Source organism: Lipotes vexillifer, unplaced genomic scaffold (assembly GCF_000442215.2).
Source record: "Lipotes vexillifer unplaced genomic scaffold, Lipotes_vexillifer_v1.1 scaffold329, whole genome shotgun sequence".
NCBI lineage: Eukaryota > Metazoa > Chordata > Mammalia > Artiodactyla > Lipotidae > Lipotes > Lipotes vexillifer.
In genome coordinates this window covers 5,447,296-5,463,392 of record NW_006774067.1, presented here as the reverse complement: position 1 = coordinate 5,463,392, position 16,097 = coordinate 5,447,296, and the positions used below count along the sequence as shown (strand labels likewise).

General features: G+C 38.9%; 1 protein-coding gene across 1 annotated transcript in view; it reads right to left on the bottom strand.

Moving 5' to 3' along the window:
* Nucleotides 1-16,097, bottom strand: part of TSPAN8 (tetraspanin 8) — a 248,571-nt gene that overhangs the window by 102,015 nt on the left and 130,459 nt on the right. Inside the window, exon 3 of the mRNA XM_007448781.1 lies at nucleotides 3,128-3,177. Coding sequence (XP_007448843.1) covers nucleotides 3,128-3,177 — 50 coding nt within the window. The remainder of the gene's footprint in view (nucleotides 1-3,127; nucleotides 3,178-16,097) is intronic.

The following is a 16,097-nucleotide window of genomic DNA, read 5'->3' as shown; positions in this document are numbered from 1 at the left end:
TCTTTCCCTGTGCAAATTCTAGGCCACAGAAGGAAAAGCACAGATCTTGGGCAGTTAGCTGTTTCTACCACGTGTGTTGCATGATATGTAAGCATTTTCACATACATTGCTTCATTAAGTCTTTCAACATCTTCATAAGTTATTAAGATCATTCCTATTATACAGAGAAGGAGACTGATACCCAGAGATAAAAACTTAGACTTTAGAATGTGACTCCATTTTTGGAGATTTGCATTTTTAATATAGTCTTTATGGAGATATAACTCACATACCATACACATCACTAATTTAAAATGTACAAAGCAATGGTTTTTAGCATGTTCAAAGAGTTGTGCAACCATCACCATGATCAATTTTTGAATATTTTAATCAGCCCAAAAAGAAACTTTGTACTCTTTAGCATTTTCTTCCCATTTTCTCCTCAGCCCCTTCAGCCCTAAGCAACCACTAATCTACCTCCTGTCTCTATAGATTTGCATATTCTGTACATTTAATATAAAGGAAATCATACAATGTGTGGTCTTTTGTGACTGGCTTCTTTCACTCACCTTCATGATTTCAAGGTTCATCTGTGTTGTAGCATGGATCATTCCTTTATCTCTTTTTATTGCCCCAAAATATGGCACTGTATGGATAAAGCATAAATTTGTTTATCCATTCATCACGTGATCAACATTTGGATTGTTTCCATTTTGCCTATCATGGATAATACTGCTATGAACATTTGTAAACAAATTTTTATGTGAACATATGTTTTTATTTTTCTTGGGTATATACCTAGGAACAGAATTGCTGGGTCATATGGTAATCCATGTGTAACCTTTTTGAGGAACTGCCAGATTCTTTTCCAAAGTGGCTGTGTCCTTTTACAATCTCCCTAGCAGTGTAGAGGGTTCCCATTTCTCCACATCCTCCCCCCACACTTGTTATTATTCCTCTTTTTTATAGTAGGATTTGCATTTTGAGAGATGACTACTTTGGTCAACTTCAAGACTTAGAATTATGGTTCATTTCCCACAGTAAGAAACTAGATAAGGAGAGAGGGGCTTAGGAATCATTTGAAAGGGTTTGTCTTCTGTGCTCTTTCTCCTAGGTACACATACCTTATCCTGCCATCTGGATGCCCAGGAACCTGAAGTGGTGGCACTCCATGAATGCTTACCCTTCTTGGGTTTACCCCATGTTCCAGACTTTTCCTGACCACTCCTTTCTTGACACCCCACAATAAATAACTGGATGCAGAAAGTTTTAAGCTTTTTGTTTTGACCTATCCATGTCGACCCTGTGGACTTTCTGCTCTGAGAATATTTTGACCCCTGTGTTTGGGAGTTAAAACTTTACATTAAAATTATGCATACATAGATTAAAATACTCATTAAGAAAGTATTTCTGGAGCCATAGTAATGTCTATTAAGCTACTGTAATTCCTTGATAAAATTTATTCCCAGGCATTAAGATATTTCTAATTTTTTTCCATTTTAATTTTTAATTTACTGAAATTCTTTTCATTGAAATCAATTATTTTCCACATACGGTTTAAATGAAAATGTTATTCAATGTGGTTTTTCTCCTTATTGCTCATATCAAATTTTACTGATTATAGTTTCTGCAATTGCAGCTTTTCTTTTATAGCCATTATTTGTACCAAATCCAATTGTCTCAGGTCAAATTATTCATACCTAAACTTAGTCAAAAATTGGGATTCTTCAGTCAATTTTTAGGCAATAATAAATTTTAACATGTGCCAATGTAGTTGTTGGCAGTTTTATTTAGTGTTGATTACTTCTGCCAAGTCTAATTTTTCCCTGTTTAACGTTTGCATGTTTCAATGTGAGCATCAAGACACGATTCTTCAGATTTTCATCTCTAACAAATTTTATCATGTACAGTTTTCACCACTGTCATTTTCTTTTGTACTGATTATTCCTGCCAATAATATTTAGTAGGAGATGGATAAAGGACTGATAGTTGGAAATTTTTTTCTTTTTAGCTAATTAACTGTGAGAAGTTTCCCTCAGCTATTTCAAAGTTGTTCTGCTGTCTGGAATTTCTCTGTATTGATGACTTAATTCTTTAACGTATTTCCAATCAAGTTGGGTATTCTGTACTAACCACTCATGTTGATGGCAGAGCGATGAGCAAATGGTGGGATTATCATATCCTTGGGTCAAACGTCCCTGGATCAGTATAATCCTGGGTCACAAAATTAATCTGTTCAATGTGTGCTATACCTGATTCATCATTGGAATCAGCTGGGGAACTTCTTTTAAACATACACGTTCCTAACCCACATCTTCCATCCCTATCTGTCCCAAGTCAGCAAAGTCTCACTTTACATGTCTGAGATAGGCTCCCAGAAGTTATTTAATTTTTTTAAATTCCTCCAATGATTCTCATGTCTATCCATGGGAGTCTTCTAGGCTAAGCCATACCCAGAAGGGGGCTGTCCACATGAGCCTATGTCAGAATACTTTTATAACTTACCAAAAAAGAGAAAAAGGACATTAAGGAGGAAAAGGAAACTACTGGTGGTCAAGAAACAGTGGATGGGTGTGCTCACTGGAAGGTCCTGGTAAAGATATAAGAGGCATACAGGCAGTGCTCGTCAATTTGGAGGTCAAGAGAAGGAGATGGAAGTAAAGCAGCACCGTTCAGAGTCTTAAGTTCTCAAACCTTAGGCACTATTGAGTCTTCCCTCTTTTCTGCTCCTCGTTCTGCTTTGCTTGGTTGGGGGAAGACTTTTAAGGCTGGGCAAGATGGTGCCCTGCTCAGTGACTAAATTGTCAGTAACCTGATAGAGCAGATGTGAATCTCAGTCTACAACTCAAGGTGGGAAAGAAATAGAAGTTCATTTTCTGTGATTCAACTTATTTTCTATTTTTGAGATGCCCATTCATTGTAGGAAGGAAAATAAGTTCAGTCAGTTCAAGGTTTTCCTTCTCTTACCCCAAGGTGGGTCAAAAGTAGGGTAGTGGACCAGTAGTTTTAGTGCCAATGTGTTTTGAATGGAAGGCTACTATGTCACCTGCAGAGGCAGATGGATCCACACCCAAAGTTTGGTTCAGATGTTGCTACTGATGCTGCCACACATACACACCAAAACGGTATAGAAGTGTTTACTACTTACATAATTGGCGTCTGTGTCTGGGGTGCACAGCATAGGCTTCTTAAGCAAGTCTGAAATAAAAAAGCAAGGAAATGAGACTGGCTTGGGTTTTTATTGTGGTTAGGGTTTGGGGCTGGGCATGAGAGTCCCCATGCAGCAACGTCTTATGGTTTGGCTGGTGCCAAAATGGTGAGCACCCAGTCTTTTTTATCAGCTTGTCCAGATGTGGGGCAGAAAGGGAAGAGGAAGAGGTAAGGCTTAGAAGGTGTCAGCAGTCAAATATCAAAATATGAAATCAGATTCTTCATTAGAAGGGCATGTGTCTTTGATTTCACTTGTCCACACAGATATCCTCTGAAGCAACCAGCATCTTGTCTGATCCTTGGTATTTAAGAATAATTATTATTACAGTTATATTTATTGATTAATTAGAAAGTCCCAGGAACTCTTGTGCCTTACATGTACATTTCATTTAATCCTGACTGCAATCTTATGAGACAAGTACTATTATTATCCCAATTACAGATGAGGAAAGTGAGGCAGAGAAGTAATGGCATCTGGGACTTCCCTGGCTGTCCAACGGTTAAGTCTCTGTGCTTCCACTGCGGGGGGCACGGGTTCAGTCCCTGGTTGGGGAACTAAGATCCCGCAAGCCGAGTGGTGTGGCCAAAATAATAATAATAAATAAATAAATAAATGTTAAAAAAAAAAAAGAAGATGTAATGGCATCTGCCTGCTGCTGGACTCAGGCTGTCTGGCTTCAGATTCTGTGCTCTAACCTCTGCATTATACCTCTCTTTCTTGTCTTCCTGGTCCCTCTCACCCTACCACTACATGATAAAACTGAGCTGCTCTGGTGCACAGGAAGTTCCAAGAGGCTGTCTCTACCTCTAGAGCTTCCTGCTTCCATGTGAATCTAATCTTGGAAGCAGGGCTCTAATACCACTCTCCAGAAATGGGTCATCCAGGATCCAGGCAGAAATCAAATGGCACTTTCAAACTGGGTAATTTAAGGAGAACTCATAAAGGAACTGTTTACAAAAATGTGGGAAGAGTTTAGGAAAAGCAACAGAGAATGGGACAGGGATCCATCACCACCCTACACCCCAGCCTGAATGAATGAGGGGAGGAAGTGGTTACAGGAACCAAGAAAGTGAGTTGTGGGGAGAAGGCCATCTGAGAGGACTTGTGGCCTTTAGTTGAGAGGAGCACAGCTGGGAAGACGAAGGAATAAATATCCTGACCTTACTTTCCTCCTGCTCTCCAGATCTCTTGCCAATGTATTCTACTAGTCAAACCCAATGAAAGAATGGAAAGAAAGGAAATTGTCGATGCAGTCCATATGGACAGCCACCGAGGGCACCAGGCAGGATGAAGGATGGGGAAGTGGATCTGTGGGGTAAAATGAAAAATGTCCATCATAGGCTTACTGATATCTATGCTTTAAATATATTTGGAGTACTAAAGATAATGGTAGAATTAAAAAAAATATATATATATATATATATATATATTCAGGAAGCTGGCAGGAGCAGAAAGGAAGCTCCTTTCTCTCTCTCTCAATTTCTCTCTTTCCCTTTGCTCACCCTCTCCATTTCTTAGAAACCCATTCAACTGCCAATATTAGAGGGTCTGCCATATATTGGCTTAAATGCAAAAAGGTTTACATGGTTCACATAAGTAGTTTTATGACCCAATGAGCCATCGAGAACCCATCTTTCAGCTCTACCATCATTGACATTTTCGCTTTCATCCTCACTCTGGTTGTCTTATGGTTCTAAGATGGCTGTTACTGCTCCAAGCATCACATCGGTACATCTGTGTAGTAGGCAGAAAGAAGGATACAGGAAAAAGAGGAAGAAAAAGCCCCCCCAGAAATGCATCATTTATATCTCATTGGCCAGATTGTGTCATATAACCACCTTGAACCCTTGGACTACAAGAGAATGTGCCCAGCAATTGTCTTTAGTTGGGAGAATTCGAGTTCTCTTCAAAAGGATGGAAAGAAAACAGATACTGGGTAGGCAGCTATTGGTGCCTGACATACTTAACATTTTATCTATATTAGAAATCTGCTCTGTTCCCATAACTCTTTAGGCCATTGGAAATCAGATCTAGGAAGAGACTTATAGACACTCAGAGAGAGAAAGAGAGAGAGAGGGAGAGGTGGACAAATAGATGGATAGATAGATGGATAGATAGATGGATAGAGAGATAGATAGAGAGATATAAAATTGAGCACATGACTGCTCAGCTAGTACACATTTCTTAGACCTTCCTGCAGCTAGATGTGAACATTTGCCCATCTTCTCACCAACTGAATGTGAGTAGAAGAGGTATGCGCCCCTGTGTTTAGGCCTCAAGACACAGGACATGTGTTCCTATGCAGCTTCTTCCCCTTCCTACAGTCTAAAAGCTACTGCCTGTGACCAGCTTCTGCTATGCTCTAGGGGATAATGGACCAACAAGACGTTATATCTCTAAATGTCTGCATGGATCAGAGACATGGCCAAACCTGGACTGTTAAATCCAAGGCTGTTATGAGAAAGAGATAAGAGCTTCTTCGTTCTATAAAGCTACTTCTTTTTGAGGTCTCTATGTCACAGCTTCAAACACCTTCTGTTCCAAACATGATTCTCCAGGATGGTTACTACCACATGCAAAGCTGTGCCTGGGTTTATTTGTGATATTTTCCCAGGCTCCCCAGTGCAGGATTCAGATGGGAAGAAAGGGGATTATTCTTGTGGATTAGCAGCCATTCTCTGAGCAGTCTGGATGTTCTCAAGAAGGATGAAGACAAACAGGAGCTAAAGTTATGCATAAGAAGGTTATAGAGGAACAGCTAAAGGAGACCAGGACATAAGAAGGCCACAGTGGAAAATTCTCACAGTCCTTCCTCTAGGTCAGTGGGGAGACTGAGTCTCATTCAACCAAATATTGATTTGTTCAGTTTTCTAGGTCTATATCACTTGAGGCAATTATAGTCACAGACTCATTGGTAATGATGCCATTGGGGCTTTTCTTAACATCGTACCTCTTTTTCCTGTCTTCCTGGTAAATTTTGCCTTTGTGATTGAATTTTAATCATTTGTCAAGTGAGTGGCTGAAGTATTTCAAATTCCAGAAAGAATATAGCAAATGACTGTGGAGACAAGTATTAACATGAGAATCATTAGAAGGCCTTGGACAATGCCTCTTAGACAAGATCCTGCCCCATCTGGGATTATCCAGGAAAATAAATCCCATCTCCACCCTGAGTCTATGGCGAAGGGAGGTTTGACCTAAATAGGTTTGTATAATACTTGTTCATCCTCCTGATTTATCCAGAGAAACAAAACTATGGAAAGAAAGTTTAAGAATCTCACAGATGGTTATGAAAAGAAGGAGATGAAGGATGTGGTAGTTTGTTACTTTTAGGGCACAGGAAGTCTTGAACTAAAGACCTTGGATAGAAGCTATCCATTTGGAGCAGCCTGCTGCTTTGTCCAAAGATCTTGGAAAAGCTATCATCTTCTTGATGTCATCTTCTGGAAGATTCCAAGGGATTCTGTTTTGGATCTCCTGTTGATATAGAAGTCTAGGAAATAAATGTATGATAACTTTTTTACTGGAAACAAGGATCCTAACTTTTTTACTGGAAACAAGGATCCAAGGGTTGATTCCCTAGAGTTTCACTGCAGTGTTTATGGCTAACAACACTTGATATGATCCTTTCCAATGAAGTTTGAGAAGAGTCTTATGCTGTTGTTGTTTCCTGTAATCCAAGACTTGAGGCTGAAGGTCATGCAGGGGTTCCTGTGCTTTATCATTGAGAGAAGCTGCTTGGACCTGTTGATTATGAACTTGAATATGCTGCATTCATTTTCTATAGTATTTGCCATGTTGGACTGTAAAAGAGCAGTCAAGAGAGGGGGTGAGAACCCTATAGGCAATGGGCATCTAGTGACAAGTTCGTATGGGGACAGTCTATGAGTTCCTGTTAGACTGGCCCTAATGGCCATGAGAACTAAGGGCAAAGCCTTTGGCCTTGGCAACTAAAGTTCTTCAGATAGCTTTACAAGTCTCAGTTAGTACCTCAATCACTAGATAAATAGGTGGGTATTGCCAAGTGGAAAAAACAAAGTCTAAAAGTTTCTTTGCTACTATCAAAGGAGTTGCTTTATGGCAATGAAAGACTTCTAGAAGACCAGGAGACACAAAACACATTAGTAAGGACATATTCATAACCACATGAAGTGAGTAACTGAATGAAGTCCATTTGTAGATAGATTTCCAAAAGGTCCTAAAGGTTTTGGCTTGTCTTTATGTCTCAGCTTTACAATTCTCTCAAGATGGTAGGTTTGACAGATGGGAAATACATGAGATGTACTTTGAGATCTTATTGAAATGTCCCTACCAACGTTTATTTTTGATGGTTTTTAAATTTGCCTTTCCAGAGTGGGTCACAACATGTAACACTTTTTGAGAAGATTCATTTCAGCATCTTGGGGCAGACCAAGAGATCATCTTGGTGCCACTATAGCTTTCTGCGAGAAGAAAACAATTTGATTTTTTTCAGTACGCTTTTTCAGAATCAAATGCTTAATACTGGAGTTAACTCAAGACCTGATGCCAATAGTTAGGAGTTAGTTTTGGCTTTGACTCTTGGACTTGGTGGACAGCTTGGAGGTGTTAAAGCAGCTCATTTAGTGTAGTAACCTGCTAAAGCATTACCCTTTGATCCCTGAGTGTGCTTTTTACTGTGGGGCTCAACCCTAATATAGCAAATTCCTTTGGCAAAACAAGGCATCTAATAGGACTTTTATGTGACTGCCATGTTTAACTGGAAAACCAGATGCAGTTAAGAAGCCATACTGCTTACAAGCGTATCAAAATCATGAATTACTCCACACATATTTGTTATATGTATAGATATTTGCTCTCTTATCTCTACCTAACTGGCAGGCTGCAATTTCAGCAGCTTGTATAGATTTTGCCTCTGGGAAAAAGACAATATTCACATAAGTCTGAATGGGCTGCAATCACACACTAAGCTTGATAGCCTCTTTGTTCAGTTCTCAGATGGGCTCCTTCCAAAAATAATTCTAAATCTGGGTTGTCTAAAAGAGTTTCGAGGAGATCAGAGTGAGGCAAGGAAAATTCCTGAATATGTGCATGACAGTGGTGAGGTTTTCCTTCTTTTGAGAGAAGAAAAAAGTTGGAGGGCTTTGGGCACTTCAGCAATGGATAGAAATATGTGTGAATGAGAAGAGGAGGATTTCATAGAAGGTCAGTCTAGAAACAGAAAAGCATTGAGTGTTTTCAATAAAGAGTAAGATCTGCATGACATGAAGGACCAAAGGTTAAGTGGAGATCTTAAGACTAAGTCAGTAGAAGCCTCAGTTAACTTTGCTGCTGTTGCCACTGAGCACAAACAAAGAGGGCAGGCTTTTGGTGTAGGGTAAAATGAGAGGCTGTTTAAGTGATGGGTGTTTGAAACCCATTGTGCTGTTGAGTTAGAACACTCACAGCTTGTCTTTGGATCTTTTGTATACAAACAGAAAGAAAGTTCTATGGTAATTGGTGAGTAGAAGCATAGGAGCTTCTGAAAGGCATTTTTAAAGTTACACAAGGCTCTAGGTGAGTCTATCCCAGACAGGGGCTCAGGTACTGGAAAATCAATCTGTACCAACACCAAACGATTCTTCTCTTCTACAGAATTCCAGAAAGACGTGGTCCAGCCACAGCACATTTAAGAGTGGCACCGTATTAGCAAAGTATCTTTCACTCCAACAGATTCACCATATTCATTCAACAGATTCATTACCCAGAAGAGAATGCTGATTAGTGAAAGGAATATCTGAGATTCCTACCACTGAAATGTTTTGGTTACTCCAAGGAAGGAATGATGGAAAGCTCGGTTGATGGTAGAAATGTGTACGTCTGGTATCAAAAAGGAAGATAGATCCTAGATTTTTTTCACGATTGCATGGAAATTTCTTCTTTTTGTTTTAAGGGCAATTTTAGAAAACCAGAGACTCTACTTACTCAAAGAGGAGTCATTGTGTTAGACAAAGTTGGTACTTTGTCACTTTAGAGTCTGTCTTTCAATGAAAGCTAAGGCAAAGCAAGTGTTTTTCAGTGTCCTTTTTCCTTATGACATCCACAGGTATCTTTGTCTAGACTAGCCATAGAGATGTTTTTGTTCCTGGATTTATCTAAGTGCTCAATCTGAAAAGTTATTAAGTTAATCTGTAATTTTTTTTTTTTCTGAGCCAAAGTATCTTCAAAGCGCTCATCAAGCTCTTATAATTCAGAGGGAAAGCAGTCTACCATCCTATATTCTGTTTTCTAACTAAATCTGTCACATCAGGTTTAAGACCATCAACAAAGAACGTAGTTAGGGCAGTTGTGATATCTTCATTCCTATTGAGAAAAGAATATTCTAGAATGTGGTAGTTAAGCTGTTTCTGAAATCAGGGGTGGATCTATTTTTCTCCCTCCTTACATAACTGGATTTTTCACCAGTGAATTTTGACAGGAAATACCTCAGGAATAGCTGCTAAGAGATCTGCTCCTATTTTTATACTTTTTATATTCATTTACAGTTAAAATGTGTCCCTTTTTTTTTTTTTCTATCATTTTGGTAATCAATCCATCCTGCTTTTCAAATGAAGTTCTACCATCTCTGGTTTCCCACAAAGAGATGAACTAACTGATAGAGATCAGGGAAGCCCAGACTCTAAATTCCTAAGACAATGCTTAAAATCTTCAGCTAACTTCCATTTTTCCCTGGGAGGAATCAGAAAGTCCCTTGCTACATTATGAAAATCTGATCTTGACCAAGATTTAAAGCTGCAGAATCATTTCCATCTACCTTAAAATATACTATGAGGAGATATTCTCCAGTGAGAGGACTATATTTAGGAATAGGCAGTGGAGGATAGAGAAGGGGGTTGAGAGAAGGTGCAGGAGAAGGAGGGAAGGAGCAGAGCAGGGACAGGAGGAAATTGAGATACAGGGGGCCAGGAGGAAAGCCAATCCAAAGATGGAGCAGAAGTGGAAAAAGAGAGCTTAAGTTTGGATTTTTAGATCCTTCACATTTTTATTAGATTTTCCTAAGGAGTCCTTAAGAGAAGTAATTTTATAACTTTGCTGTCTTTTAGAGGTTTTTTTTATCTTTAAAAGTCTTCTTCATACCAGTTAAGATTTTGTTGACCATTGAATATTTGGAATCTTTGAATATTTTCATGCTAAGGTGCCATACAAAGGCACTGTCTTACTCATATCCCAAGTTCCCCAGGGTGGCCTCTGAAGTTCTAAACTACTCCCAAAGCTTCCAATGTTTAGTGCTGTTGGCTTTATGATGTTAAACCTATATTCAAGTGGCCTGAACAAACTAACGAAACCTCCTTGGCACCATGGCCCCACCATAACTATGAGAACCTCTATTAGTAGAATGAATCAAACCAAGAGATGTATACCAAAGATAATAAAGAGGAAGAATAAAGGCTTAGGCAGTGCTTCAACACCAAGAGAGCTGGGCTCTGGTGTGGTCCATAGAAGGACTTGCTCCTCTATGAAGTGGCCTGGGCTGAGCAGCAAAGGGGCCAATCCTGCCTGAATCTCAGCAGCAAAACTGTGGAAGAAATCAACTAGAGAGCCATTAGCATAAGGCTCTGAAGGAAGGCTCCAAAGAAGCATTCTACTTGGAGGACAACGGAAATTTTTGCATGGCTTTAGCAGGAGGGGCTTGGCTGAAGCCCAGCTAGTTTTGGAAATGGGAATAGAGGGATTGTTCTTGCGGAATAAGAGTCATTGTTCGGGCAGGCTGGATTTTACTGAGCGAGGTAAAAAGGAAGAATTAGGGGTTAAAGTCACATGTAAGAGGGGATGGGAAGGAACAGCTGTGGGGTGAGAGTGGGGATACAAGGACTTGTAAAGGCCAAAGTGGAAAATTCTCCAGTCTCAATTTGTTTGGGTCTCTTGCATACAAAAGCAGTAAAATTTGTTTTCACGGGGGCCTTCAATGCCTTCATTCAAAGTAATTTCCAACAACGTGACCATGTCAGTGGGGACAATGTCTTGTAGCAGAACTCCCTTGACTAAGTTTCTTTAAGCTTCTGGACTAGGCTGTGGATTGGGGGATTCTGGGAAAATAAGAGGAACATTTCCTTTGATGGCCTCTTCTTTTCACAGAGGATAATTCAGATTTGTCAGGAATTTTGCAGGGTAGGATTCAAATGGAAAAAAGGTAAATCCAATAGATAAATTCCTCCACATTATTGCATATACAGATAAATGAGAAAATCTTTTAGAATTCAGCAGTGTTGTTTTACTCTGTCAAGATCCCAGAATAATGAAACATAATTTTGAGGAAGAGAATTCAAAATACTTGGATGTTTGCTTATTTTGGTTCAGGGGAATGCTGGCACCCTTAGAAGACTAGCCCTTAAGTATGCGACATTGGAATGGAAGTCAAGTAGGAAAAAGCATTGGTTCTTCTTACATAAACTTCAGCTGAATATAACTTTCTCATGACATTTCAGCCTTTTTTTCCCCTCCCATCTTGGATAGAAATAAGTGAAAAGATAGAACCAAAAGAAGGGACAATATTAGAGATTTTCCAGATGTTTTAAAACCCTGGAAAGCATTCAATTCTGGTTTGATGTGGGGTATAAGTTAGTCCACTTATTTTTTTTCTCTGGATCGTACATCTGGTTCCTGAACTGAATGTTCATCTGTGCCCTTGTGAACAAGTTCCACCACAGTCAGAGGTGAAAATATTGGAGAGGCTTCCACAAATCTGAATCACTGAAGGGAAATCGCGTTACTTTTGTCCTCCTCTTCATGATTAAAAAAATTGTAATAAAAGCATTGTTTTTGCCATAATTTCAAAGGAGGTCATAACATTGATGGATCTTGCCAGAAGTGGATCATTTAAGTAACTATTTATTCCAACTTTGCCACAGATGTAGAGTAACATGCTGTAGGTGTTACTTGCCTGTACTTGAGTCTCATGAAATATAAAACCCATTCAGTATTAAATTTGTCTTGTTTGAGGTTTATTTGAACTTGTTTTTTTCAATGTGCATGGAATGTATAAAAATTGACTTTGTCCAAACGATTCATTTAATTGCTTTTGACTGCTTGGTGAGCGAACCATATACCAGGCGTTGACAGTGTTTTGTGCTAAGAAAGTGTAATTCTGAAATAGCAGAAAACCAAGGATACTGTTGTCATAGTTTAATATAAAACCCATCAGGGCCAGGACACTGATGTTCATTATCTCATTCGTGTATCCCTGAAAAGCCTTAATGATGAATCATGTTGGTTCTTTCAGAATATGTATTTTCTTCTCTTCCATTTGGCGTTCAACTACTGCATTCTGCTAAAGGCAGTGTTTAGAACATTTTTCAATTGTTTCAAGAACATATACTGTAGATATTCTATAATTTTTAGTGCTCTGCTTTAAAATTTTTCAGAGAAAGATAACTTTTTTCCTGTACCTAAAAGGAAGGGTCTGCTTAAGGAAATTCAATTTAATAAGCTTATGTCAAGTTAAGTGACTGGCATTGTGGTAAATCCTGTAAATATGCTTTTTTTCAAAGATAAGATTTGTATATTTGCCTGTGAGTACAGGGATATTTAGAAAAAAGATATACAAGAAATTAGAAAACAAAATAAAACTTTACAAGTGTTTCAAATTAGGGGTTCAGGTAAGTCTTTGGGTAAAATTGTTACATAAGCAAATTTTGTCTTCCTTTGCTCCCCTATCCTTCTTAATGCTATTTTCTCTCAGTTGTGTATGCACTTTTTCAATCAGTTGTATAAACTAATTCACACTAGAGTAATTTTGACTGAAATCTCTAAATATTTGTTGGACATCTCCCCAGGGATCAAACTCTGTACTTGGGACTACAGGCGTTCTTTCTTTGATCTTCAGACTGTCTCCTAAAGCATCAGTATTACCTGCGACCCTGATAGAAATGCAGAATCTCAGACCAACTAAATTGAAACCTGCATTTTAACATAATCTCCAAGTGATTTGTAAACACATTAAAATTTGAGACAGTGGTCTAGAGCAAAGGTTCTCAAACTTTAGCTTAATCACATTCATCTGGGTGGCTTGTTATGAGGTCTACATTTGAAGAACCTCTGGTTTAGAGGATATAAAAGAAATCCTTGCCTTTAAGCATTTTATAACATAGCTGGGAAGCAAATTGATCATGCATTGAATAATTAGAGAACAGTTTAGTGCTAATCTATGTGATTTTGAGTTTAATGCAGTGGAGTTTTGAGAAGGGAAAGATTAATGTGGAGTTGAGTTGTCAGGAAAAGTTCCGTTGCCTGGGAAAGGTGGTAACACTGATGAAATTGAGAAAGGCAGAAAGTATGGCCAATTTGTAAGAAAAGATGACATGTTTCATCACAGATATACTGAGCTAGAGGGACTGATGGACCAAAAGAAAGTTCATATCACTGACACTTGGAAATGCATGATTTTAGTGCAGCTCAAGCTAAGGATCAAAAGACCATTTGCATTGTGAGGGAAGGAACCTTCCCTTATTCTTCCATCCCCAGTGCTCGTGGTATACCTAACACACAGGAGGTGTTCAGTAGCTTTTTGCTGACTTAATGAATAAATGAATATAGATTTAGATTCCCTAAAGCCATGACCCTTCACAAATTTTCCCACTTAGATGCATTTAGTCTTTGAAAGAAGACAACAGGAATAACCAAAAAGCTTAAGCCAAAACTATAAATCTTTAATAGTGGATTTTCCAGCCCTGAGGAAGCCAGAAGAAAAATATTTTTGGTGGGAAACATTGAACTTCCTACATTACCTATGAATAAGGCTATTATATAGGGAACTCTATATACATTCATTCTATTTCTTTAAATGTTTGTCATGTGTTTTGCTAGGAGAAAAACTGTTAGCAATCTTAAGCACGCTCAGAAAAGTTTTAAAATTAATTTGAACCTTATGCTTTTCCCATTATCATTACTGGAAAGCACTGGGTGTTACTGCCTGCAAAATCTCCTCCAAGCCAAGAAACACCTGCATATGGTGAGAAGTCTTATAGAGAGAAATGTAGTTTCTAGCCAATTCTTCTACAACCATCCATCACATCTCTTGATTTCCAGTCTTTCTCCTTATATAAACAAGATTGAATTTGCTTTACTGCTACCAGGCACAACTGAAGTTGGTGTCAGGGTTGGTATGTTCCATCGCTGTTAAACTAATTCTTTGATCTTAAGGTAATATTTACTTACTTGGGGAGCTTGGGACGTGATGTGACATTACATCCGGGTCATTCAACATGACTAAAAAATGATTAAATATGTGATCCAGCTTTCAACAGATTAGAAAAGGGGATAGAAGAAAGAGAATCATAGCACCCTCTCCCCCACTGAAACATGTTGGATGAATTGCACATACAAAGAGATAGCTTTTATGTTGAGTTTTAATCAAACGTACCATGTTTATTATTTTATAAGCATGCTGTAGTATATAAAATACTTATGTAACAAATCAGTTAAACTTAAACCTCTTTGTAGGTGTTTCTGACTTGGTAAACAGCTTTCCCCTTTACTCTGTTAAGATGTATGATGTCACACTTACATACAGTTGCCATACTTACAAACACATACCATATATTTCACCCATACATAGAAATGACTATCCCACCAATGCCCTACCTTCTGAACCAGAATCCCCCTCAAATACTGCTTTGGAGCCATTATGAAAAAATATCGGTGGCTTTTAAATACCTTATGGGAAAAAGTGGAGAAAAAATTAAATAAAACCAGCTTAGGGAAGCTGACCCTAACTGTCTTCTTCATCGGAATGACATTAATCCTAGATTCATTCAGGTTAGAAAATCACCTTCTCTTTAAACTGTAAATACCATTTTGAAGGTTACTATTTTCCAATTACATTTTAGAATGATTTGCTTGACCCAGTTGCTTTCCTCTTAATCATGGGTTGAGTGAATTGGGCTCAGGATTGGGGATAAAGGAAGGCAGATAACCATGGCATATGGAGCCACTGGTGGGGGGGAAAGGGATCAAATATTAATAGCATGTTGCAGTGGAGCACTGAGGGTAACATAGAAGTACTAAGGATTGAGACTAGATGGCAGGAAAGGACTATAGAAAGCAAGGTGAGGCAATGTCAAAAGTAAATTTCATGTGCTTCAAAATTTTGTTTTGCTAAATCCAAAATCAGGAAGAGAAACTGTTTTGTCCTTCACACATATCCCAAAGATCCTTTCTCTTGGGATCCAGAATTCTGGTTAGTATTGATTAATAAAAAGGGTTTTTGCCTTGCCTATCTTTGGTTGGTAACCTTTTAAGTACACAATCATTTCGAGTTTCTGTTTCTTGACAACATGCCTGTTTCCTACCTCGACTACCTTAAGTGCAAAAAGCTCTGTCTCCACAGTATTTACAGTTCAATTCTGAAATCATATACATAAAGGTAGGGAAGATAATTGTTTGGATGCAAACACAAACTTAGAAACTTCAAACCATCAATGACACTATCACGATTCTGATTACAAAGCTGCTGAGAATAGATTCTATCATGAGTTTTCCATCACTTCCCAAAAGGTCACCAGAATAGTGTGCTGTTTTCAGTCTAAGCACTGAAATAACATAAAGAAGCAAAATTCCAAGAAAGGTTAAAATCAGTTGCATTGCTAAATTAAAAACTAATTCAACAGGAGCCAATTGCACATGAGACAAGGTTCCTCCCCACCACTCCACCCTACCCAAACCCCTGAAACAAAATGAACAAGTCTTTGGCCCAAGAAGTCATGGTTGGGCTTCCCTGGTGGCGCAGTGGTTGAGAGTCCGCCTGCCGATGCAGGGGACACGGGTTCGTGCCCCGGTCCGGGAAGATCCCACATGCCGCGGAGCGGCTGGGCCCGTGAGCCATGGCCGCTGAGCCTGCGCGTCCGGAGCCTGTGCTCCGTAACGGGAGAGGCCACAACAGTGAGAGGCCCGC